The sequence below is a fragment of the Ranitomeya variabilis genome, chromosome 5, assembly GCF_051348905.1.
Source record: "Ranitomeya variabilis isolate aRanVar5 chromosome 5, aRanVar5.hap1, whole genome shotgun sequence".
Classification (NCBI taxonomy): domain Eukaryota; kingdom Metazoa; phylum Chordata; class Amphibia; order Anura; family Dendrobatidae; genus Ranitomeya; species Ranitomeya variabilis.
Window position 1 is genome coordinate 332,808,161 of NC_135236.1, and position 26,259 is coordinate 332,834,419.

General features: G+C 47.9%; 2 protein-coding genes and 1 long non-coding RNA gene across 4 annotated transcripts in view; 1 reads left to right on the plus strand and 2 right to left on the minus strand.

Annotated features, from left to right (window-relative positions):
• Positions 1-12,372, minus strand: part of NAPEPLD (N-acyl phosphatidylethanolamine phospholipase D) — a 51,376-nt gene extending 39,004 nt beyond the window's left edge. The window contains exon 1 of the mRNA XM_077264729.1: positions 12,158-12,372. Coding sequence (XP_077120844.1) covers positions 12,158-12,342 — 185 coding nt within the window. The 5' untranslated portion in view covers positions 12,343-12,372. The remainder of the gene's footprint in view (positions 1-12,157) is intronic.
• LOC143775942 (uncharacterized) lies at positions 1,239-2,523 on the minus strand. Its single transcript, XR_013215739.1, has 3 exons — positions 2,310-2,523; positions 2,132-2,200; positions 1,239-1,686 (listed from the first exon to the last, which is right to left on the minus strand). It is a non-coding gene; the product is annotated as an uncharacterized LOC143775942 (long non-coding RNA).
• PMPCB (peptidase, mitochondrial processing subunit beta) overlaps positions 12,356-26,259 on the plus strand; it is a 71,269-nt gene continuing 57,365 nt past the window's right edge. Inside the window, exon 1 of one of the 2 annotated variants that reach the window (XM_077264725.1) lies at positions 12,356-12,400. In XM_077264725.1, the coding sequence (XP_077120840.1) occupies positions 12,371-12,400 (30 nt within the window). In that variant the 5' untranslated portion in view covers positions 12,356-12,370. The other variant, XM_077264727.1, reaches the window with a different exon arrangement.

Here is a 26,259-nt window from a genome sequence, read left to right on the forward strand (position 1 = left end):
ATGAAGGCCATGTTCCATGGCAAGACAGATACGTGTGAAAATATTGTAAAGTCTTCCTGATGTTGTGTAAAAAGTTACCTTATGGCGTGTAAAAAGTTTTTTAACCAGATGTCGTGTTAAAAATTACCTTATGTCGTGTATAAAGTTGTGTTGTGTTAAAAGTTAAAGTCATCCAAGATTATTAAATTTGAAACAGTTTACAACATGTTTATGGGTTTTTCCAACAAACTTTTGGTACACAGGTTTAACATATGATATCCCATAGGGAAGAAAAAAAAGGAAAATAGAAATTCACAACAAAAAACATAACAAAAAAAAAAAAATAGAAAACTTGCAACGTGGTTTATTGCACCTGGCTGGGGACACTGAACTGTACTAAAGACTTTGGTACTGCACGGGCGTATTGTCTGCCCAACTATATGATGGACTGCTACTATGTCTATGAGGTTCCACGCTCGTTTCACCCCGGCCTCTATATTGAGGGTTGTAGGCCGGCAAGTCCATTCTTCTAGTTCCCGATGGAGCGGGTTCTTGTGGTCCCACAAATTCCTCTACAAGCTCGTTCAGTCTTTGTCTAAACATAAAGTTTCTATGTGCCGGGATATTTTGGGCAACAGGCACATAGGATAAGAAAAGTAGCTTCCACTCATTAGCAGAGTAGACAGACTCGCGTGCTTGCAGCTCGGTAATTTCGCGCCTCACGTCTTTCAGCTCACTGCGACACATGTCCTCTACCCGTTGGAGTCCATCCACGATAATTGCATCAGCTTCATCTTTTTGGGTTGCTCGCTTGCGTCCACGCTGTGATTGCAACCGGGCACTCACACCTGCAGCAACAGTGCTTCTGTCCGCAGATCGTGGCTCGCTGATGCCAGACACATCTTCAGGTTGTGTTGGTTCCACTGGAGAAGGTTCCAGTTCCTCTGTCGGTCTCGGAGCAGCGGTACTGCATATCGTGCTGTAACCCAAAAAAAAAATTAATATAAATAAAGTAAATTAGTTACCTTTATTAAACAATTTTGTCTCGCACACAGACGTTTTTGTACTTACGAGCGCTGAGACAATGTTTTTTGAAGAAAGAGCAGTTGGTCGTAATGCACATACGGGGTCACCCGTTTACCACTGGATCCACTTGCTGCATTTTGATTGTTCCGGTAGTCACGGACAAAGCAATCACGGATGGACTTCCAACGGGTATGGACAGCATCGGCTTTAAATTTAAAAAAAAAAAAAAAAAATAGTAGACATAGTTTGAAGATATAGGAAACATTTTTCATAGTTTGCTAGGATAGTTGAGATATAAATAGTAGATAGATAGTTAAGAAATAGTTTTTAGAAATAGTGTATAGATAGATAGTGTACAGATAGTTCATAATTGAGAGATAGACAACAAGTGGATAGGTTGATAGGATAGAAATTTTTTTTGGGTTTACATTTTCCGATGTTACGTCACCAATATTTACCAATTTTTTTCTTTGAAGTTGTAGACTTCTCCATGTATCGGGGATCAAAGTGACAGATTATTTGATCCCACAACTTCCGGTTTTTCACGATGTCATGGTGGGAGCTGTCGCTCTGGTCCCATATGGAGGGGTTGGCTTCAACAAGGTTGATCAGTGTCTCGTTGTGGATAGTCAATGGCTCTTCGTCAACGACAATCCTTTTTTTTTTGGCCGCTGACTTGGACTAGGTAAACCCAAAAAATTTAGGTTGATAGTTTCAATTTCACTGGATGGCCATATTCATATATACAGAGATAGATAGATACATAGATATAGCAATAGATAGATACATATATATATAGATAGATATAGATAGATATATAGATACATAGATATAGATAGATAGATACATAGATATAGCAATAGATACATAGATATAGATAGATATAGATAGATATATAGATACATAGATATAGATAGATAGATACATAGATATATATTTATAGATACATAGATATTGATAGATAGATAAATAGATAGATACATGGATATAGATATATACATAGATATAGATTGACAAAAATAGATGGAGCGATAGATAGTTGATATTTTACAGGTATAGTAGACAGAAATTGAATAGATAGATTGTTGATAAATATTGGATAGAATATTTCTAATTTGATATTTACCACTGGCAGTTGTGGCGACGACAGACGGCTAGGGACCTTCTTTCTTTTTTGTCCTCCGTGTTGCACCACCTATTGTGTATGTAAAATGTAAAAAAAAAACATTTTAACATTAAATTATGTTAACATTCATTGGATCAATAAATTTATGCCTGAAAAATTCAACATGTGTGCTATGTACCTTTGTTTTTTTAGCATGTTTTTTGGGGGGTGGTCTAGCAGCCTCGGGCTCAGAAGACTCCTATTCACAATAAAACAATAAACAGGATTGTTATGCCTAGCTCAATACAATGGAGTTTGTAGCATGAGGACACATGACAGAGTCCTCTGATATATCAGTATAGTCTTTGTCTGCCTCTGGGCGGTATATAGTAGTGTATGCTTTACAAGTAAGATGGAGAACTACTATTAATGTGGCTTCCTCTAGCGCTGGTGCACCTATGTAGTGCCAATAGACATATGCAGCACCTCCTTGCTTGTAGTAATGGTTAGATACTATTGTGCAGGTGCATAGAAACAGCGCTGCTAGGAATTAGATAGCCACTACCAATATGGCGTCAGAAGACGCAACTGAGCATGAGCAGTGTGTAAATTGCCACACAAAGCTTGTGATTGGGCCATGTGACCTTCTGGCCTGATGATGCAACTCAGACATGCTCAGTAAGAAGCAGGAAACGCCGACTTCTGTATATAGCGTCCTCCATGAGCCCACCAACGGTCATAAGTGAGTGCTAAAGATATGGTAATAATTACTGAATGAATTAGCAATATAGAGCTTATTAGAGCTATTAATGATAAAGACAATAGACTGGTAAGCTGGACTGCCTGATGAGTAACAATTATTGAGTATTCTATTGCACAGTCGCACAAAGCACTTTATATGGGCACTTTGCATTCATAGTGGATTAGTATTGTGTTAATCCTTTTATTAATTATGATATGTATAACATAATGGATTTTAATGTAACACCTGTTGAAGCACGTATAAATAAGCCATAGGTATGGTTACTCACTGCTTGAGAAAGGCTCAGTTTGAGCTGAAACGTCGCCCGGCTATGTGGGTCGATTAAACCTGCCACATGTTTCACCATGAATATGGAGTGCTGCCTCTTTTTTGAATCTCTATATAGATACATAGATATAGATAGATAGATACATAGATATATATTTATAGATACATAGATATTGATAGATAGATAAATAGATAGATACATGGATATAGATATATACATAGATATAGATTGACAAAAATAGATGGAGCGATAGATAGTTGATATTTTACAGGTATAGTAGACAGAAATTGAATAGATAGATTGTTGATAAATATTGGATAGAATATTTCTAATTTGATATTTACCACTGGCAGTTGTGGCGACGACAGACGGCTAGGGACCTTCTTTCTTTTTTGTCCTCCGTGTTGCACCACCTATTGTGTATGTAAAATGTAAAAAAAAAACATTTTAACATTAAATTATGTTAACATTCATTGGATCAATAAATTTATGCCTGAAAAATTCAACATGTGTGCTATGTACCTTTGTTTTTTTAGCATGTTTTTTGGGGGGTGGTCTAGCAGCCTCGGGCTCAGAAGACTCCTATTCACAATAAAACAATAAACAGGATTGTTATGCCTAGCTCAATACAATGGAGTTTCACACAACATTATAGTGGTTTTTTAAAGTGCAAGCCTACCGACTGTGACGAAAAAATCGCAGACACACTGCTGCTGCTGCTGCTGCTTACATCTGTGTCCGACATCTGTGTGCAACAAAGCAACATGTTTAGTACACACACATCCGACGGACATTTTACAGACTCCCATGATGTATACTGAGATATATATATAGAAATGTACTTACATTTCAGGAGAGGTATTGCAACACTCTGTCACGTGCAGTAGTCCTATTGTGGGTGGTATATTCCTCTTAATGGCCGAAATCACATTTCCTGTCACATGACACATGTGACCACCCTCAAACGCTATTAAAACGTGTGGTCCTATTTGGAAATTTTTCATGATTTGCGTCTGACTGCGTTTGCCATAGCCTTCTATGGCAGAATGAACGCTTCCGTTAGTAGTGCGTTAGCTTGACCGGACCCGAGAACGCTGCAAGCCGCGTTGAAGGTCCGTCAGAAAAAAAACGTTATGTGACAAACGCATACCAATTTAGGGATGCGTCACGATGCGTTTTACAATGCAAGTCTATGGGCGCGTTAGTAAGTGCGTTACATTGCGTTTTTACTACTTAAAAACGAGTCCGTTAGACGGACACACCTAGCGCAATGTGAACCCAGCCTAACAGGACAAACACAGGAGGCTAGGGCTGCACTCACTCCCCTGCAGCGCCTATTGTTCCTCCCGAAACAGGAGGGCATCAAGGGATGGCACTACAGTTACTTGCTACAGTTTCTTGCATCGCTGCGCTCTGATGATGTCCTGGACCCATGGCTACAGACGCTGTAGGACAGGGGAGTGCAGCGCCAGAACTCTGCATCTTCTATAATGTGAAAAAAAAAAACATCAGGTGGTGGTGATAGAAGCTGTGACACCAGCATTGCCCCCTGATAACATTTTATTTTTGGGCACTGCTAGAAACTGTGAGTTGGCGCTGTTGTCATTCTCTACTTCTATCTCTGACCCCTGATGGCGTCCTGGATCCATGGTGATAGAAACTGTAGGAGAGGTGAGTGCAGCACTGGCACTCTACTTCTATCTCCCCCACCACATATTCTAACTGTGAAACAAGATGTTGTGAAGGGGCGGATGCAGAAGCAGTGAGTGACACCAGCACTGACCCCTGATGACAATTTGTTTGAGGCAGTGGTGGAGTCAGTCACTGCTTCTATCTCCCCCCTGATGACAGAGAGAAGCATATTTAGAAAGGACATTTTAGGTACCAGACTACCCCTTTAAATATTACTTAGGCTAGGTTCACATCGCATTAGTGCCATCTGTTTAACGTATCCGTTATACGGATGCGCTAACGCTGAAGCCCAAATTCTCTTTTTTCCTACGATTGCGCTAACGCATGCACCAACGCATGTTGACATGCATTAGTAATAGAGGTCTATGCACAGCGAACGCGTCTATTCACTGTGCGTTGGACCTAACGTACCCGAAAATGCGGTAGACTGTGTTAGAGGGTGTGTCACAAAGTAACGCATCATCACTCACGCATGCCGATTTTGAAATGCGTTAGGATGCGTTACATCGCGTTAGTGCCGCTTAGTAACGGATCCGTTAAACGGATCGCCCTAACGCAATGTGAACCTACCCTTAAATTTCATCCACTTATAGCCCTTTAACAACAAAGGCTGGCCATTTTCTAATGAGTAATTCAATGTGCAAGCGCAAGCAAATGAAGGGGGCAGCCTGGGAGGCAGTGCTCATGTGACTGCTCCAATATGGCCGGCACACTGCACAGTTTGGTTGTTTGTTTTTTTTACCACTATTGTACTTTGAATCTGAGAACAAACAAACAAACAAAAAAAAAACTTAGAAAAAAAAAAAAGCTAAATTGCATTCTATTCACCCCAAAACCAAATGCACAGCATAAATCAACTCAAAAAAACTGCCAGCTTCAATTTAGTCCTTCTTTTCCAAAATCTTTAAATGGTTAATGGCATAATTTCTTCTGCCTCAGCTTCTGAATTTTACAACACATTTTCTATGATTAATTTACACAAACTGGCATCTCACAAACAACGACATCAATGTTACACTGGGAATTACCGTACATACACTGTTAACAGTAGTTTTTTTTAATGTTTTTGGTTCTCTAAAATTAGACACTATCGGCGCGATAACAGTAACGCCAGAGGTATATGGTAATGGTAAATTTTTGCCATTGGATGGGAATATTGTAGGTCATCCAAGTCTAACGCCCCTATACACATAAGACTAGTGTCAGCTGTCTAAGTGTATTGGGGCACCGGACATTGTATTGTCGGGCAAGATACCGATCCGGCATGTCCAATTTCGGATAGCCAATCGCTTTGCTCTAGCAGCGGCTTATCTACTGAGTGCTCCGGTGTGTGGGAGAGCTGACCAAAAGATTGTCTGACAGCCATCTCGTGGATGACGGCCTTAACAAAAAAGGAGTTGATTTAAGGCTACAAGTGGACAGTGTGCACCTGCTATTTAGAAACAGCTAAAACAGGACACATTTTGATTCTAAGTATATGGTCAATGTTACATAATACCGGCATAGGTTACATAATGCCTGACAGCAGAAAAAAAGGGTTTGGCACTTGGTTAGGCAGTTAACGTGTTTTATTGCATTCAGTAAGAGAAACATAATAATCATCATCTTGTACATATATATTAGGCTACGTTCACATTTGCGGTCAGCGCCGCAGCGTCGGGCGCCGCAGCGGCGCCGCATGCGTCATGCGCCCCTATATTTAACATGGGGGCGCATGGACATGCGTTGTGCTGCGTTTTGCGCCGCATGGCCGCAAGCGTTGGACGCAAGAAACGCATCAAGTTGCATTTTTTTTGCGTCCAACTTTCGGCCAAAAACGACGCATGCGGCGCAAAACGCGTTTTAGCGTGCGTTTTGCCGCGTTTTTGTTTGCGTTGTGCGCTGCGGCGCCGACGCTGCGGCGCACAACGCAAATGTGAACGTAGCCTTATATGGACAAAGTAATAGCATACAACTCTTACTGGGGTTCTTCAGCAATTACTATGTGACTGCAGCCTCCCGAATCATTACAGCACACGCCGTGCACACTTGGGATTCTCAGGTGTCTGCAGCGGAAGCAGGCGGTCTCATTGCTGCAAAGTATGCAATACCCTGCACATTCCAACTAGACGTGCTCAACCTCTCAATACAAGAGAATTGAGAGAGGCCGCGCACGTTTAGTCGGAATGTGACCGGAAGAATGCAAATCGCATACTTGTGCTCACGTGATCACCCAATGTCGCCAACAATACCGGAGAATCCTGACAACGTGCAGTGTCAGACTTCTAGCAGAAAACCGCACAACCTTTTTAATCATCAAATTCAGGGTTTTCATGCAGTCCTATTGCCACAGATGTATAAAATCCAGCACCTAGCCAGCCATTGTGCAAACAGTTGTAATTCTGTAATAGGATGCCATTATTGCAACAAGTCAGTTTGTGATACTTCTGCCTTCCTAAATATCCCATGATCACCTGTGAGTGGTGTAAGTAGGGATCACAGCAACTCATCCACAAAGTGGCAGACCATGTAAAGTTAAAGAGTAAAGAACCTGAATACCTACCTCTTCCGACAAGCCTACAACCTGCAGTAACCACTAATCAACCATACCGCTGCATGACCAGCTGTACCCTCACCCATCCCTTGTAGACGGTGAGCCCTCGCGGGCAGGGTCCTCTCTCCTCCTGTACCAGTTGGTGATTTGTATAGTTTAAGATTATTGTACCTGTTTTTATTATGTACATTCCTCCTCATATGTAAAGCGCCATGGAATAAATGGCGCTATAATAATAAATAATAATAATAGTGCATAAAAGTCCCCAATGCTCTGCTTAATGCCATAGCTAATAACAAACAGAAAAACACACCCAGCTAATGGAGTACAGCACGATCAATCTAATATAAAAGATAATATAAATATAGGGATGTTATCCATAGCCGGAGTATCGGACCAAATACGGACCCACTGAAATCAATAAGAGAACCACCACAGGACACCTCAGTGGAAAAAGTCCAGGCTAATACATAAATATAATTGCAAGAATACATTTATTGATACAAAAGGTCAATTGGCAGAAACATGGCTAAAAAGTGACAAACCTTTCCCTGAGGAAGGAAGGTAACTTCCAAAACGCGCGTCAGGGAGGGCGGGAGATTGCATGTACCTCTGTCACACACCATTAGGTATGTTGCTATCATTACGATGTCTATGTATTAACTGGTGTTGTTAACAATTGGGGAAGCATATGTCTTTACTTTTTGTATATTTTTGGGGATATCATGCTGCCTCTTACCGCCTTTGTATATGCGGCACGGTTTGTCACTTTTTAGCCATGTTTCTGCCAATTGACCTTTTGTATCAATAAATTTATTCTTGCAATTATATTTATGTATTAGTCTGGACTTTTTCCACTGAGCTGTCCTGTGGTGGTTCTCTTAATGCCATAGCTGCAGAGCCCAAACCTTCTCTGACATTAACATCAGTATAAAAACAGCTTGAAGAGGATCATAGCATAGGTTTCTATAGGTAAGCAGCTCCATGCAAGCCTTACAATCACTAATCACAATGCCAAGAGTTGCGCAGAGTGGTGTAAAGCACCCACCACTGGTCTGAAAATAATCGCAGATCTGAGCGGCCCCATAGTATAACATTGGGCCGAGTGGTACATGACGTTTTATCACATAGGACTCGGGTGTGTTCCACACTAATGTGGCTCCGGCCTAGGATGGAAAATATGGTTGTGAGAATATTACCTTACTGAGAACAGTACAACATAAGGGGATTACACGTTCAGTATTTGGAAAAGTATAATAGAAACATGTCACCACTCCTGCATTTATCACCCACTCCTGGTTTTAAACGTAAGGATGAATGACCTCGTGGAGATCAAAACATCCAACACCGCGGAGACACCATCACGTGTTTCTCAATGCAGTGATCCAGAATGGGAAATATGCAAATGCATGTAGAAAAGCCGCGGAGACACCATCACGTGTTTCTCAATGCAAGCAATGAATAGCCAGGTCTTTCACCGGGAAGGAACAACCACGGGAAGGGCAGCATCCAGTAAAGGAAAACCACCTATGCCAAAACATGGTATCCATCCACAGACAGCTGTTTCAGTGTATTAGGAGCAGTGCCTAGTAATACCCCGAAACAGCTGTCTGTGGATGTATACCATGTTTTGGCATAGGTGGTTTTCCTTTATTGGATGCTGCCCTTCCCGTGGTTGTTCCTTCCCGGTGAAAGACCTGGCTATTCATTGCTTGCGTTGAGAAACAGGTGATGGTGTCTCCGCGGCTTTTCTACATGCATTTGCATATTTCCCATAAGGGATGGGGGCAGTGTTCTGGATCACTGCGTTGAGAAACACGTGATGGTGTCTCCGCGGTGTTGGATGTTTTGATCTCCACGAGGTCATTCATCCTTACGTTTATAGCCTTTTCACTAGGCACTGCTCCTAATAGCCAGTTTCCTACTCCACACTGATGAGGGGCAAATACCCCGAAACAGCTGTCTGTGGATGGATACCATGTTTTGGCATAGGTGGTCTTCCTTTATTGGATGCTGCCCTTCCCATGGTTGTTCCTTCCCGGTGAAAGACCTGGCTATTCATTGCTTGCGTTGAGAAACACGTGATGGTGTCTCCGCGGCTTTTCTACATCCACTCCTGATTTTGGCTTAGGCCTCTTTCACACTTCCGTCGGTACGGGCCTGTCGCAATGCGTCGGGCTGACGTACCGACGGACGTTGTGAATTTTCTGCATGACGTGGGCAGCGGATAGACGCATCTGCTGCCCGTTCTGCAGTCTGGGGAGGAGGGGGTGGAGTTTTGGCCGCGCATGCGCGGTCGAAAATGGCGGACCCGTCGCACAAAAAAACGTTACATTGAACTTTTTTTGTGATGACGGTCCGCCAATTACCGACGCATCCAGTGCACGACGTATGGAACATGTGTCCATACGTCGTGTTGCGTCGGTAATACAAGTCTATGTGGAAAAAACGCATCCTGCGGGCAACTTTGCAGGACGCGTTTTTTTCACAGAACGATGCATTGCGATGTTCACATTCCAACGGAAGTGTAAAAGAGGCCTTACACATACTGAGGTAAATTACTGACCACATACTGAGCGTGTGACTGTGGCCTTAGGCTACATGCACGTCTGTGTGACATGTCCTACTGCTGTCCGCATTTTTCTCAGACAACACTCGAACTCAGAGCTTTAGGCAGGGTTCACATTGCGTTGGTGCAGTCCGTTCAACGCATGCGTTAAACGGACTGCACCAACGCTAGTGCCTTTTAAAGATCGCGTTATGCGATAGCGCAGATGCTCCACCTACGCTAGTGGTGACAGACCCGGAAATGCTGCAGACCGCATCCGAGGGTCCGTCACAGAATGACGGCACATCGCTAACACATGCCGATTATGACACTCGTTAGCGATGCGCTACATAACGGCAGTCACTGGGTGCGCTGAAGCATCCGGTACATAGCGTTAGTGCCGCTGTGTAACGGATGTCGGCGTCAGCGCATTGCCATTGCACAATGTGAACCGAGCCTTAGTGATCCATGAACACACGCTTTTATATAAGGGCCAGAGTTTCCGGTCCGTGAGACTCAGAGCAGGTCCTATTCTCATCAGTTTTGTGGATCAGACTCAGCCATTAATGTCCATGAGGATCTATATAAAACACTGAAGACAGACTTTGTACTTCGGAGTACCAGCCATGCTTCATCTGGTTTTATCTAATCCATGCCTATGAGTAAATGGATAAAAAATGTCCAGACAGTCTGTACGCTTCAGGGAAAGAAATGGATAAGAAAAATAAATAAATTAGACGTAACAAGGATGACACTGGAGGAAACCATCAGTCCGTTTGGGCTGGTAACACTGACACGGATGTGTGAATGCACAAAGCACAAAAAGCTCCAGGATTTTCCAGGATGAGAGAACACTAGAGGACTGCGGACACGTCGTCACTGGTGACCGACAGACACAAGAGCAGCTCTGTGATGGAACATTTCACCTAGGGCCGCACGGTGACACATTGCATGGAATCAAGCCCCGTGCCTGCGATACACAAAACCCCATATATTTGGGAACTATGGGACACGACTCACGTGCCACAGACATGCACGTTGGCATGCGACTTGTGACTTTTCTGCAGCTCAAAAAAAAATAAAAAATGTACAGCTCTAAAAATAGTCACAACATCCAGATAAACAGGTTTTGGGTCACACGACTCGTCTAAAGATTACGGTTGTGTGGCATGTCGTCACTTACCCCCGGCCGGGATTGGCGAACCTAAGCAATGTCGTCCATATTTCAGCCAGACCTTTTGCATCTGTCTGCATTACAGACGTCTATTTTTTACATTCATATGACATCTAGTATTTACACGGACAATTTAATAAAACGGACAAACACAGTTTCTTATGTTAATAATTGTAATGGATCTGTAAAAAGGCATGATGCCGATGGAGACCTGGATGTGATCCCTTGTTAGTGCACCACTCACTTACAATGGAGGAGTGAGATTAGTGGGTTACACGTAGACTATCGGCCCGTGTGCAGACATGTACATGTGAACTCCCACATTGCCTACATTGGTGTGCGCTGTCACTGCGCTGCCAGTGTGCTGTCAGTGTGCTGTCCGGTTTCCATACAGACACACAGACTGATTATGCGCTCATCAGATCTTTTATGGAACTCATTAGCACATGTCTGTAGGCAGAAGTCTGGAAGGAGAAATTATCTCAGATGAAGCAACATGTGCACTAGACAGATTGAAGCTGCAGCCCGATTTCAGTAAAGGTTGCCCCCATTGTGCACACCACTGCTGAGCCTGCATAAAAAAGAATAGAAGAAGCAAGCCAAAAATAAAGCTGGTAGAATACTCACCCTCACCAGGTCCAGGGCTGCGTCTCTACCGCAGAAAACCTAAAGTCTAAGTAGCCAGGGGGCGGAGCTCACAGGGTAATAATGCAGAGCCCCATAAAGACACGCCCCCGAGAATCATGTCAGCCACGCCCCCTTGCTAGACAAGAAAAACTAGCACTATCTTGAAGCGCCCCATAAGGTGGAGGAGCTGTAGGACGGGGTCACACAACAAACGTGTCATACTGAGGGCCGCTCCTCCTGGCACTACCCGCACATTTAGGTGGGGGCTACACAACAACTGTGGCTGTGACTAGCGGGTGCCATAAAATAAGCGGTGCCCGGTGTGATGGCCGCTTAGCCCATCGCTCACCACAGAAGTTCAGTGATGACTGCCTGCAGCATGCTCCGGTGTATGCCCGCGCAGGTGCCAGTGTGCACTCACTCTGCAGAGGGCACGGCTCACCTGTCCGCCTCCAGCCCGTCCTCTGCCATCCCGGTCTCCGCAGTGATGACCTCCCGCCGGTCTGTTCTCTGCAGCGCGGGGCACAAGTCACTGCCGGGCCTGTGGCTCTGATAGCAACTGTCAATGCGGAGCTCGCCGGCGGCGGCTGCGAGGAATTGCAGGCAGCTCCTCCTCACCACCAGCATGTCAGTGCGGCCGCCCACCGACCGAGCAATGTGCACGACACCGAGCTGGGCCCCACCGGTAGTGGGAGGAGTCAGCCCTCCATGTTGTTGTAGGACCGGCCGTAGTATATAGAACTTGCATGGGCGCCGTTATCTGCCGCCTCAGACCAGGAGGGACACCGACCTGCTGTAACTGCGGTACCGGCTGTGCTTCAGGGACAAGACATGGCTCATGCTATAACTGTGCGGTACCGGCTGTGCTTCAGGGACAAGACATGGCTCCTGCTGTAACTGTGCTGTACCGGCTGTGCTTCAGGGACAATACATGGCTCCTGCTGTAACTGTGCGGTACCGGCTGTGCTTCAGGGACAATACATGGCTCCTGCTGTAACTGTGCGGTACCGGCTGTGCTTCAGGGACAAGACATGGCTCCTGCTGTAACTGCGGTACCGGCTGTGCTTCAGGGACAAGACATGGCTCCTGCTGTAACTGCGGTACCGGCTGTGCTTCAGGGACATGGCTCCTGCTGTAACTGTGCGGTACCGGCTGTGCTTCAGGGACATGGCTCCTGCTGTAACTGTGCGGTACCGGCTGTGCTTCAGGGACATGGCTCCTGCTGTAACTGCGGTACCGGCTGTGCTTCAGGGACAAGACATGGCTCCTGCTGTAACTGTGCTGTACCGGCTGTGCTTCAGGGACAATACATGGCTCCTGCTGTAACTGTGCGGTACCGGCTGTGCTTCAGGGACAATACATGGCTCCTGCTGTAACTGTGCGGTACCGGCTGTGCTTCAGGGACAAGACATGGCTCCTGCTGTAACTGCGGTACCGGCTGTGCTTCAGGGACAAGACATGGCTCCTGCTGTAACTGCGGTACCGGCTGTGCTTCAGGGACATGGCTCCTGCTGTAACTGTGCGGTACCGGCTGTGCTTCAGGGACATGGCTCCTGCTGTAACTGTGCGGTACCGGCTGTGCTTCAGGGACATGGCTCCTGCTGTAACTGCGGTACCGGCTGTGCTTCAGGGACAATACATGGCTCCTGCTGTAACTGTGCTGTACCGGCTGTGCTTCAGGGACAATACATGGCTCCTGCTGTAACTGTGCGGTACCGGCTGTGCTTCAGGGACAAGACATGGCTCCTGCTGTAACTGCGGTACCGGCTGTGCTTCAGGGACATGGCTCCTGCTGTAACTGCGGTACCGGCTGTGCTTCAGGGACATGGCTCCTGCTGTAACTGCGGTACCGGCTGTGCTTCAGGGACATGGCTCCTGCTGTAACTGCGGTACCGGCTGTGCTTCAGGGACATGGCTCCTGCTGTACCGGCTGTGCTTCAGGGATATGGCTCCAGCGGTACTGGCTGTGCTTCAGGGACAAGACATGGCTCCTGCTGTAACTGTGCTGTACCGGCTGTGCTTCAGGGACAATACATGGCTCCTGCTGTAACTGCGGTACCGGCTGTGCTTCAGGGACAAGACATGGCTCCTGCTGTAACTGTGCGGTACCGGCTGTGCTTCAGGGACATGGCTCCTGCTGTAACTGCGGTACCGGCTGTGCTTCAGGGACATGGCTCCAGCGGTACTGGCTGTGCTTCAGGGACAAGACATGGCTCCTGCTGTAACTGTGCTGTACTGGCTGTGCTTCAGGGACAATACATGGCTCCTGCTGTAACTGCGGTACCGGCTGTGCTTCAGGGACAAGACATGGCTCCTGCTGTAACTGTGCGGTACCGGCTGTGCTTCAGGGACATGGCTCCTGCTGTAACTGTGCGGTACCGGCTGTGCTTCAGGGACATGGCTCCTGCTGTACCGGCTGTGCTTCAGGGATATGGCTCCAGCGGTACTGGCTGTGCTTCAGGGACAAGACATGGCTCCTGCTGTAACTGCGGTACCGGCTGTGTTTCAGGGACAAGACATGGCTCCTGCTGTAGCTGCGGTACCGGCTGTGCTTCAGGGACAAGACATGGCTCCTGCTGTAACTGCGGTACCGGCTGTGTTTCAGGGACAAGACATGGCTCCTGCTGTAGCTGCGGTACCGGCTGTGCTTCAGGGACATGGCTCCTGCTGTACCGGCTGTGTTTCAGGGACAAGACATGGCTCCTGCTGTAACTATGCGGTACCGGCTGTGCTTCAGGGACATGGCTCCTGCTGTACCGGCTGTGCTTCAGGGACATGGCTCCTGCGGTACTGGCTGTGCTTCAGGGACAAGACATGGCTCCTGCTGTAACTGCGGTATCGGCTGTGCTTCAGGGACATGGCTCCTGCTGTACCGGCTGTGCTTCAGGGATATGGTTCCAGCGGTACTGGCTGTGCTTCAGGGACAAGACATGGCTCCTGCTGTAACTGCGGTACCGGCTGTGTTTCAGGGACAAGACATGGCTCCTGCTGTAGCTGCGGTACCGGCTGTGCTTCAGGGACATGGCTCCTGCTGTACCGGCTGTGTTTCAGGGACAAGACATGGCTCCTGCTGTAACTATGCAGTACCGGCTGTGCTTCAGGGACATGGCTCCTGCTGTACCGGCTGTGCTTCAGGGACATGGCTCCTGCTGTACCGGCTGTGCTTCAGGGACATGGCTCCTGCGGTACTGGCTGTGCTTCAGGGACAAGACATGGCTCCTGCTGTAACTGCGGTATCGGCTGTGCTTCAGGGACATGGCTCCTGCTGTACCGGCTGTGCTTCAGGGACAAGACATGGCTCCTGCTGTAACTGCAGTACTGGCTGTGCTTCAGGGACAAGACATGGCTCCTGCTGTAACTGCGGTACCGGCTGTGCTTCAGGTACAAGACATGGCTCCTGCTGTAACTATGCGGTACCGGCTGTGCTTCAGGGACATGGCTCCTGCTGTACCGGCTGTGTTTCAGGGACAAGACATGGCTCCTGCTGTAGCTGTACAGTACCGGCTGTGCTTCAGGGACACGACTCCTGCTATAACTACGGTACCGGCTGTGCTTCAGGGACACGACACCTGCTATAACTGCGGTACCGGCTGTGCTTCAGGGACATGACTCCTGTTATAATTGTGCACTACAAGATGCACTTCAGGGACACAACTCCTGTTTTAACTGTGGTACCGGCTGTGCTTCAGGGACATGACTCCTGCTATAGCTGTGCGGTACCGGCTGTGCGTCAGGGACATGGCTCCTACTATAGCTGTGTGGTACCGGCTGTGCTTCAGAAACATGACTCCTGCTATAATTGTAGAGAACATAGAAAGCTAGCACTCAATCACTGTAATTCACGGTGCCAGTGAATGGGGCCAGGAGTCCCATAAATCGTAAGATAAGATAATCACTGCACTCGTATACTGGAAGTTGCTTGTATCAGAACTTTATTAGACTAGAATCCTCACTGCCTTGACACAGATTGTGTCGGCTCCTTCCACTTGGCCAACAACGCTTATTCCACATGCAGGAAACGAAGGGAAACGGATCGCTACCCTTCCCTGCTCCCCCCGGGATATATCAAGCTACACAGGAACCACATAACCTGACCTGTAGCTCTGACTATATATACAAGACAGCCATATTCCTCAAGTCTATAATTCCATTCCCGGTTGGAGCAATATTTATATTGCACTGGCAAGCAGAGTGTTTAGACCATACTAGTCTGGTTTATATTACTACGTCCTCTATCAGATTCTTCAGCCATACAGTATACTTAAACTACGAAATCTATTTGGCGATTTTGTGATCAAGGCCACGGGTTGGCCGAAACGTTAATTTGCTTATCGCTTCACCACAAGTTCTAGTCTAATAAAGTTCTGATACAAGCAACTTCCAGTATACAAGTGCAGTGATTATCTTATCCTGCTATAATTGTGCACTACCAGCTATGATTCAGGGACATGGCTCCTGCTGTAGCTGTGCAGTACCAGCTGTGCTTCAGGGACATGGCTCCTGCTATAGCTGTGCGGTAGCGGCTGTGCTTCAGGGACATGACTACTGCTATAATTGTGCACTACCAGCTGCACTTCAGGGACATGACTCCTGCTGTCCTGCGGTGCCAGCTGTGCGTCAGGGCCATGACTCCTGCTGTAGCTGTGCGGTACCGGCTGTGCTTCCGGGACATGACTATGTGACAAAGTGAGTATGCGACAAAGTAAGGACGTTTCGACCCGATTGGGGTCTTTATCACAATGTCGTTTGGTAATTGAAATGAAAGGGATATATTTGAGGGATAAGAGTTGCAGTTACTGCTGTGTTGTCTTGGTTTCCTTGGCGCTCCCGCGCCTATGTTTGCTGCCAGTATCGCAGTTACACTTGGTGTAACTGCGATACTAGCAGCAAACATAGGCGCGGGAGAACCAAGGAAACCCAAGACAAGACAGCAGTAACTGCAACTCTTATCCCTCAAATATATCCCTTTCATTTCAATTACCAAACAACATTGTGATAAAGACCCCAGTGAGGTCACAACATCCTTACTTTGTTGCATACTTCAAGGTCACAATTACTTTTGTTTGTTCGCGTGAAATAAAGAAACTTGCATCACCAAAAAACAGAGTGTGCGGTGAATCTCTCTAGCCTTGGTCATGGGGTCTCAGGCCCTATTCCACCTGCACCTCAATACTTTGACCGAGTGCACGCCAATCTTCCAGCAACTATCATGCTGTAACTGTGCGGTACTGGCTGTGTGTCAGGGACATAGGTCCTGCTATAATTGTGCACTACCAGCTGTACTTCAGGGACATAGCTCCGGATCTGACTGTGCAGTATCGGCTGTGCTTCAGGGACATGACTCGTGCTGTAACTGTACAGTACCAGCTGTGCTTCAGGGAGATGGCTCCTGCTGTAACTGTGCTGTACCGGCTGTGCTTCAGGGACATGGCTCCTGCTGTAACTGCCGTACCAGCTGTGCTTCACGGACATGACACAGGCTGTGCTTCAGGGACATGACTCCTACTGTAACTGCAGTACCGTTTGTGCTTCAGGGACGTGGCTCCTGTTGTACCTGCGGTACTGGTTGTGCTTCAGGGACATGACACCGGCTGTGCTTCAGGGACATGACTCCTGCTATAACTGCGGTACCGGCTGTGCTTTAGGGACATGACTCTTGCTATAACCGTCCGGTACCAGCTGTGCTTCAGGTACATGACTCCTGCTATAGCTGTGCGGTAGCAGCTGTGCTTCAGGGACATGACTCCTGCTATAACTGCGGTACTGGCTTTGCTTCAGGGACATGACTCCTGCTATAATTGTGCACTACCAGCTGTGCTTCAGGGACTTGACTCCTGCTGTAACTGTGGGGTACCGGCTGTGTATAAGAGGGTGGTGATGTTATGGACAGTAAGGAACACGCTGTCACTTTAAGAGGCTGCACCCCCTTGTCTGGCGTGATGGAATGTTCTGCTTCTCCCCTGCAATAGTCAGTGTGATGTAGTGATGGGCAGTCCGGCTCTTTTTGGTGATCCGGCTCTCATGGCTCTGCTCACCAAAAAGAGCCGGCTCTTTCGGCTCACAAAACGGCTCTTTTTGGATCCTAAATGGATCCCTATTGAATATCTGATCATGAGTACGAAACTCCGCCCACCTACTGCAGAAACTCCGCCCACTTCTTAGAGCCAATTAAATTGAAGAGTGGGTGGAGTTTTACTCAGGTGGGCGGAGTTACACATGCCGAAGTCCGGGATTTTACGCGCAGTGAGAGCCATTCAGGAATTTTAGTGGCTCTCACTGGCGTGCCAGCTCCCATCGTTCACAGCAGGGAGCCGGCTCTTTGTATCGGCTCGTTCGCGAACGACACATCACTAGTGTGATGAACTAGTCTGTGCAGAGTGCAGGTGTGGAGCTGGAGCAGCGTGTGTGAGCTGAGGCTGCTGCAGAGAGGACTTTTTGTGCTGATAGCTGAAAGAGAGAAGAACTGTGTCCTGATATAGCTGCAACAGAGCCACGAAGATACAGAGAAAGGGATTTACAGTTTCCAGGAGCATCCCTAGGATCCAGAAGCAAGGAGAAGACCACGTTTCACAGAGCTGAAAGAAAGCCGTGCGCACCACGGTAATAGACTGCTGGGGCCCCCCTGGGACTGGACCTGATTCTCCAACATCACCGTGAGTTTGTTCCTGTTTGGTGCACCTGTTAGGGCCTAGTGTAGGCTTCAATAGTCAGTACACGGGAGCCGTGTGGCCTGCTTAGTAAAGGTCAGGGAGGTTATATGTGGAGTAGCATCATCACTTGTTTATTGTTTACATTTGCTTGTTAAGGTGCCGTTACACTAAGCAACTTACCAGCGATCGCGACCAGCGACGTGATCGCTGGTAAGTTGCTGTGTGGTCGCTGGGGAGCTGTCACACAGACAGCTCTCTCCAGCGACCAAGCGACTTCGGCATCGCTGAAACTGTCTTCAGCGATGCCGAAGTCCCCATGTAAAAAAAAAAAAAACACTACATACGCACCTTCTGTCGTCCTTCATGTCCCCTGGAGCTTGCCGCACTGACTGTGACTCAGCGCCGGCCGGCCGTAACAGCGGTGCCCAGCGGTGAACCGCTGTTACTGCAGGTTCACCGCTGGGCTCTGCTTTACGGCCGGACGGCGCTGAGACAGTCAGTACGGCAAGCTCCAGGGGACGTGACGGACAACAGACGGTGAGTATGTAGTGTTTTTTTTTTTACTTTTACCATGGTATCCATGGTAAATATCGGGTTACTAAGCGCGGCCCTGCGCTTAGTAACCCGATGTTTACCATGGATACCAGTGAAGACATCGCTGGATCGGCGTCACACACGGCGATCCAGCGGTGTCAGCGGGAGAGTTGCGACGAAAGAAAGTTCGTCCACTCTCCCTGCAACCAGCGATATCCCAGCAGGATCCAGATCGCTGCTGCGTGCCAAACATAGCGATATCGCTATGCAGGACGCTGCAACGTCACGGATCGCTGGCGATATCGCCTAGTGTGACGGTACCTTTAGACATATTTTGAGTCTGTAATAGTTGGAGCACCGTGCTATTTTACAGACAAGCTAAAGAATATAACTCTTGTAAATTGTCTTTTGCCACTTCGTTCCTTGCCTCCCAATAAATTTACCCTTTGTTGTTTCCACCTCATCTTGTGTACAGTAGTCTTCCTGCACCGTGGTGGTCCCCCGGCCATCGCTTCAAGTGGCGCTGCGAGCAGGGTACTGTCACCAAGATGAAGGCAGCAGACAGCAATGGCGGGAATGCTAATGTTAATGGAGGTGCTGTGGGCATTGGTGGAACCCCTGCAAGGACACTCCCTATGGGCACCATATTTAGTGTGCTACCAAAGTTTGACAGCAAGAATATGCCACTGTCCGACTGGGTGTCCCGGCTGCAAAGCACCCTAAAGATTTATAACATCAGCCCAGACCTTGAAGTGGACATTGCGTTAACTGCCCTAGAGGGAGAAGCCCATAGAAATGTCTGCCTACAACCAGAACTCACCCGCAGTACCCTCAAGGAGCTAGTGAAGTTCCTGGAAGAGATCTACGGCGAGACTGCTAGCGCCGGACACCTTCGCGCCAAATTTTTCTCTAGGCTGCAGCGGGAAGAAGGAGGAATTTCTCAGTATGCAACAGCACTGCAAGAAGTGTTAGCAGAGGTGCAGAGAAAGGAGGTGGATGGATTTGGCGGCATGGGCTCTAAAGACCGGATACTCCGGGAGCAATTCATTCTGGGACTGCACAGCACATCCTTGAGGCGAGCACTGTCAAAACGGGTCCGGGCAGATCCGGCTCTTACGTTTTGTCAAATCCTGGCGGAAACAGTGGCCCGAAGTAAAGAAGAGAGCTATGCATCTGGGGTAATGCGTGTCCAGGGCGCCAATACCAGAGGGGACCCAAACCATCAGGAGGTGCTGGTCCAGGTGGTGCAAGACTTGCAGCGGTCCCTTGTCAACGTGCAAGAGAAACTGACCCAGATGGAGCAAAGAGTGGGGGAACTACAACAGTCTGACCCACCGTACTCATGCAACCATACTTCAGCCCGACCGGTAAGGGATCAGTGGGAGCATGCCCCCTCCCGTCAGGCATCGGAGGCACGAGGACAGGCTCGAGGTACCCCCCGGCGAGGAGGAGGCATTCAATGCTGGGAATGTGGAGGATGGGGGCACCTTGCCAGAGACTGTCGGAACTATACTCAAGGCCAGCGGAAGCCGCCATTAAACTACCAACCCCCGCAGTAGTGCGGCACTCTGCGGGGGAGGCGAGGAGAGAGGCCGCTCCATATCATAACGAACACTTGATTGCTGGGAGCCCCATCCTACGTGCTGAATTCAAAGGAGTTCTAGTGGATTGCCTGATAGATACCGGGTCACAAGTGACAACGATGCCAGAAGTGTATTTCAAGCAGCATTTCCAGGACCTGGCCAAGCCAGAAAAAGAGACATTGATCCGGTTGTTTGCTGCCAACCAACAACCGATCCTGGTCACAGGGGTCGTGTGGATGAATATTCGAATCTGTGGGCAAGAAGTTGGGAGAAAAGGGATCCTGCTAGTCCCTGAGCCTATCAAGGAAGATGTGCCTGTAGTACTGGGAATGAACATCCTACGTGAACTCGATCAGATTATGTTTACCAAACGGGGACCTGGATATTGGAAGAAGGCTACTACACATAAGCCTACTCAAGAAGCCCTTCAACGACTGATCCGCGTCTGTGGGATGCAGAAGAGTGTGCCATCTTATCAGACGGTAGGGGTCATCAGGGCTCCTGGTAAAGAACCTGTAATCCTACCTCCCGAGCGAGAAAATATAGTATACCTTCCAGTGGGGACTCACCGCAACCTTGACGGGTTGGAAGTGGTTGTTCAGCCTGTGGTAGGCGGAGGAGTGGACCAAGAAGTCATGACGGCTCGTACGATAGCTGTGGTCCAGCGAGGACATGTCCCCATAAGAGCTTTGAATGTGGGCCCAAGGGAGGTCACCTTGCCACGAGGGACAGATCTGGCCCTGTTGTACCTACATAAGGGTGAAGTGGTGAGTCAGAAGGAGATGTCTTTATCACCGAAAGAAGGCGTGGGGTGGACCCTAGCAGTTGCTGCAGGGGACGAAGAGATGCCATCCCCGGAGTGGAGTGGACGGGTCATCCTTGATCAAATGGAAGTGGATGTGAAGGCTCTGGGCGCTGAGCGTGTGCAAGCAATAGAAACTATGCTGTGGGAAAATCAGGCCGCATTCGCCCGTCATGCCGAAGATTTCGGCTGTACTGAAGCCATCACACATGAGATACCGACTGGGGAAGATCATCCAATTCGAGAACAATACCGGCAGATCCCGCCCAAGATGTATCAAGAGATGAAAACATTACTGAGGCAGATGCTGGATTCAGGAGTGGTGCAGAGTAGTCAGAGCCCTTGGGCAGCCCTGGTGCTGCTCGTCAAGAAAAATGATGGGACCATCCGGTTCTGTGTAGATGACAGGAAACTCAATGCCTGCACTGTTCGAGACTCGTATCCGTTGCCCTGCATCGAGTGGTCCCGGACCACCCCTTACCACCCTCAAGGCAACGGAGCTTGTGAACGCTTCAACCGAACCTTACTTCAAATGCTGAGAACGTTGGAGGAGGATAAGAAGGCATGTTGGCCAGACTATCTGCTGGAATTGGTTTGGACCTACAACAATCGGGTCCACTCCACCACGGGTTATACCCCCTATCTATTGTTGTTTGGAAGAGCTGGACGAGAGATCATTGAGCTGAATTTGGAACAGCCAGAGGAGCTGATGGAGCGAACTATCGCCTCATGGGTGAAAGAGCATTGGCAACGATTGCAAACGATACGGCGGTTGGGTCAGCAGCTGCAAGAAAAAGAACATACGGCCCGCAAACTGACTCAAGAGTTACCGCTCCAACCTGGAGACCGAGTATTAGTTAGAGAGAAACGCCCCAAGGGAAAACTAAGTGATAGATGGGAAGTACAGCCGTACAAAGTTATCGAGCAAGTGTATGCTAATGGCCCTGTCTACAAGGTACAGATTGAGACTGGGGCATCTGCCCCTAGAGTACTTCACAGAAATATGCTGCGGCCTTGCGGGTCTGAGGTCTGTTCTACACCATTGTCGCCTGAAGGTGCTACTCCACTTCCTGAATCTGTCATGCCTGATGGTGAAATCGGTGATGAGTGGTGGACCGTCCCTGACACAGTAGGGGGTTCTCAGCCACACGGAGACGGTAATCCCATGGATGTACCAGTACCGCCATGTGAGGACGAGACCAGACAAGAGCTCACAATGTCTCCTGCAACAAGTGTTCCTCTGGAATATAGTCAAGCCTTGCCTGACAGCCAAGAGCTTCGGAGATCCCAGAGGTCTAATGCAGGGGTTCCACCAGTCCGATATGTAGAACAGTGTGCTCTGTCTGTTTTTACACCTTTGTTGCGTCCTCTATAGGTGCTGTTTCTGCATTGCACGTTCCTCCATTACACTTTGACCCTGATGCTGTGATGGCCGAGGACGACCATCATCAAGTAGGGAGGCATGCAAGAGGGTGGTGCTGTTATGGACAGTAAGAAACACGCTGTCACTTTAAAAGGCTGCACCCCCTTGTCTGGCGTGATGGAATGTTCTGCTTCTCCCCTGCAATAATCGTAATGAACTAGTCTGTGCAGAGTGCAGGTGTGGAGCTGGAGCAGCGTGTGTGAGCTGAGGCTGCTGCAGAGAGGACTTTTTGTGCTGATAGCTGAAAGAGAGAAGAACTGTGCCCTGATATAGCTGCAAGAGAGCCACGAAGATACAGAGAAAGGGATTTACAGTTTCCAAGAGCATCCCTAGGATCCAGAAGCAAGGAGAAGACCACATTTCACAGAGCTGACAAAGCCGTGCGCACCACCATAATAGACTGCTGGGGGCCCCCCTGGGACTGGACCTGATTCTCCAACATCACTGTGAGTTTGTTCCTGTTTGGTGCACCTGTTAGGGCCTAGTGTAGGCTTCAAAAGTCAGTACACGGGAGCCGTGTGGCCTGCTTAGTAAAGGCCAGGGAGGTTATATGTGGAGTAGCATCATCACTTGTTTATTGTTTACATTTGCTTGTTAGACATATTTTGAGTCTGTAATAGTTGGAGCACCGTGCTATTTTACGGACAAGCTAAAGAATATAACTCTTGTAAATTGTCTTTTGCCATTGTATACCCTTTGCATCTTCCTCATTCACTTCGTTCCTTGCCTCCCAATAAATTTACCCTTTGTTGTTTGCACCTCATCTTGTGTACAGTAGTCTTCCTGCACCATGGTGGTCCCCCGACCATCGCTTCATGTGCTTCAGGGACATGGCTCCTGCTGTAACTGCCGTACCGGCTGTGCTTCACGGACATGACACCGGCTGTGTTTCAGGGGCATGACTCCTACTGTAACTGCGGTACCAGTTGTGCTTCAGGGACATGTCTCCTGCTGTAACTGCGGTACTGGCTGTGCTTCAGGGACATGACACCAGCTATAACTGCGGTACCGGCTGTACTTTAGGGACATGACTCCTGCTATAGCTGTGCGGTACCGGCTGTGCTTCAGGGACATGGCTCCTGCTATAGCTGTGCGGTACCGGCTGTGCTTCAGAGACATGACTCCTGCTATAGCTGTGCAGTACCGGCTGTGCTTCAGGGACATGACTCCTGCTATAGCTGTGCGGTACCGTCTGTGCTTCAGGGACATAACTCGTGCTGTAACTGTGCAGTACCAGCTGTGCTTCAGGGACATGACTCCTGGTGTGACTGTGTGGTTCTGGCTGTGATTCAGGAATATGACTTGTGTGAAGAAACCTCAGTGCCCCATACCACAGCCACCAGGAAAAGGGCTTCCATAATAATGTCTACAGCAGTATCCTCACAGTAGAGCCAGCCACAGTGCTGCTATATTATGGTCTACTACAGCCCTCCAATTGTATAGTGCCCCCATAACAGAGCCAGGCAAAGTGCCTACATTGTATTGTCTACCACAGTACCCCCATAGGAGAACAAGCCACAGTGCTGCCAAAGCATAGCTTCCCAAAGTACTCCCATAATAATGACTACACTCTAATCCCATTGTAGAACAGCCACAGTGCCTCCGCAACGCCGTTTACCAGAGTATCCCCATAATAGAGCCAGCCGCAGTACCACTAGATTATGGTGTACCGTCAGAATGTGGATTTGTTCACAGGACTCTACTAATCTGCGGTGAGTTGGTTTTTCCCTTCTAATATGGTCTACTATAGACCTCATATTGTAGAGACTGCCACAGTGCCCCATAACAGATCCAGGCAAAGTGCCTACAGTAGTGTGTACCACAGCACGCCATGGTACTACCAGAGCACAGCTACCCAAAGTACGGTACCTCCTGTGGGAACACAGGATCCAACATGTTGAAATCCCGTGTGCGCGAACCTTCTTTTCCCATCTTATTCCATTTATGTACGATTTGGTTTCCCTCATTACATTGTAGACTGACTGCACTAAGATGTCTGCTTGGCCAGCATTTATATAATGTGTATGGCTAGCCAAAAGGGAATGTAAAATTTAGCAATTACACATTGAGGGTACGTTTTCGCGGTCAGTAAACGTTGCGGGTTGGACTCTGCGTACATCTGCATTGTCATTGTCCACATGTTACAGCATAGTGGATGGGATTTCTAGAGCTCCCATGCCCACTATGCATCCACGGACACCCACGGAGACAGACATGCAGCACGTCTATCCAGACTGCAGCATCTGAATTTATCTTGCGAAGACGCTCAGTCTCCACAAGATGTCACCTGTACAATGTATAGGGTGTGGTGATTCTGCACGGTTCAATGAACACTGGCAGAATCACCTGTGTTCAAAAGCCACCAGCGCTTTGGACACAGCGGACATGTGCTGCGTCCAAAGCGCTGCCGATTTAAATAAAAAAAAAAAAAAAAACTTTTTTAGTTTTTACCCCTTTCTGCCATTTGACGTACTATCCCGTCGAGGTGACCTGGGACTTAATTCCCAGGGACGGGATAGTACGTCATAGGGGATCGGCCGCACTCGCGGGGGGAGCGTGGCCAATCGCCGCCGGGTGTCAGCTGATTATTAAAGCTGTCATCTGGCACTATGCCAGGAGTGGCCACGGACTACTCCCAGTACATTAACCCCCGGAACACTGCAATCAAACATGATCGCAGTGTTCCGGCGGCATAGGGAAGCATCGCGCAGGGAGGTGTCCTCCTCCCTGCAAGCCCCGGATCCAAGATAGCCGCAGGGAGGCCTTCCGGGTCCTGCAGGGAAGTGGCTTGCAAGCACCTGCTGAGAGCATGCGCCGGCAAGCCTGCAGCACTGCCTGTCAGATCGCTGATCTGACACAGTGCTGTGCAAAAATCCTAAATAAATGAAAAAAAAGAAAAAATATTGTTCCAATAAAATACATTTATGTAACTAAAAAAACAAACAAGAAAAGTACACATATTTAGTATCGACGCGTCCGTAACGACCCGTTCTATAAAACTGTCCCACTAGTTAACCCCTTCAGTGAACACCGTAAAAAAAAAAAATGTGGCAAAAAACAATGCTTTATACCGCCGAACAAAAAGTGGAATAACACGCAATCAAAAAGACGGCTATAAATAAACATGGTACCGCCGAAAATGTCATCTTGTCCCGCAAAAGCGAGCCACCATACAGCGTCATCAGCAAAAAAATAAAAAAGTTATAGCCCTCAGAATAAAGCGATGCAAAAATTATTTTTTCTATGACATAGTTTTTATTGTATAAAAGCGCCAAAACATTAAAAAAAAAAAAAAATTAGGTATCGCTGTAATCGTACTGACCCGAAGAATAAAACTGCTTTATCAATTTTACCAATCACGGAACGGTATAAATGCCCCCCAACAAAAGAAATTCACGAATTGCTGGTTTTTGTTCATTCTGCCTAACAAAAATCGGAATAAAAAGCGATCAAAAAATGTCGTGCCCGAAAATGGTACCAATAAAAAAGTCAACTCGTCCCGCAAAAGACAAGACCTCACATGACTCTGTGGACCAAAATATAAAAAATTAT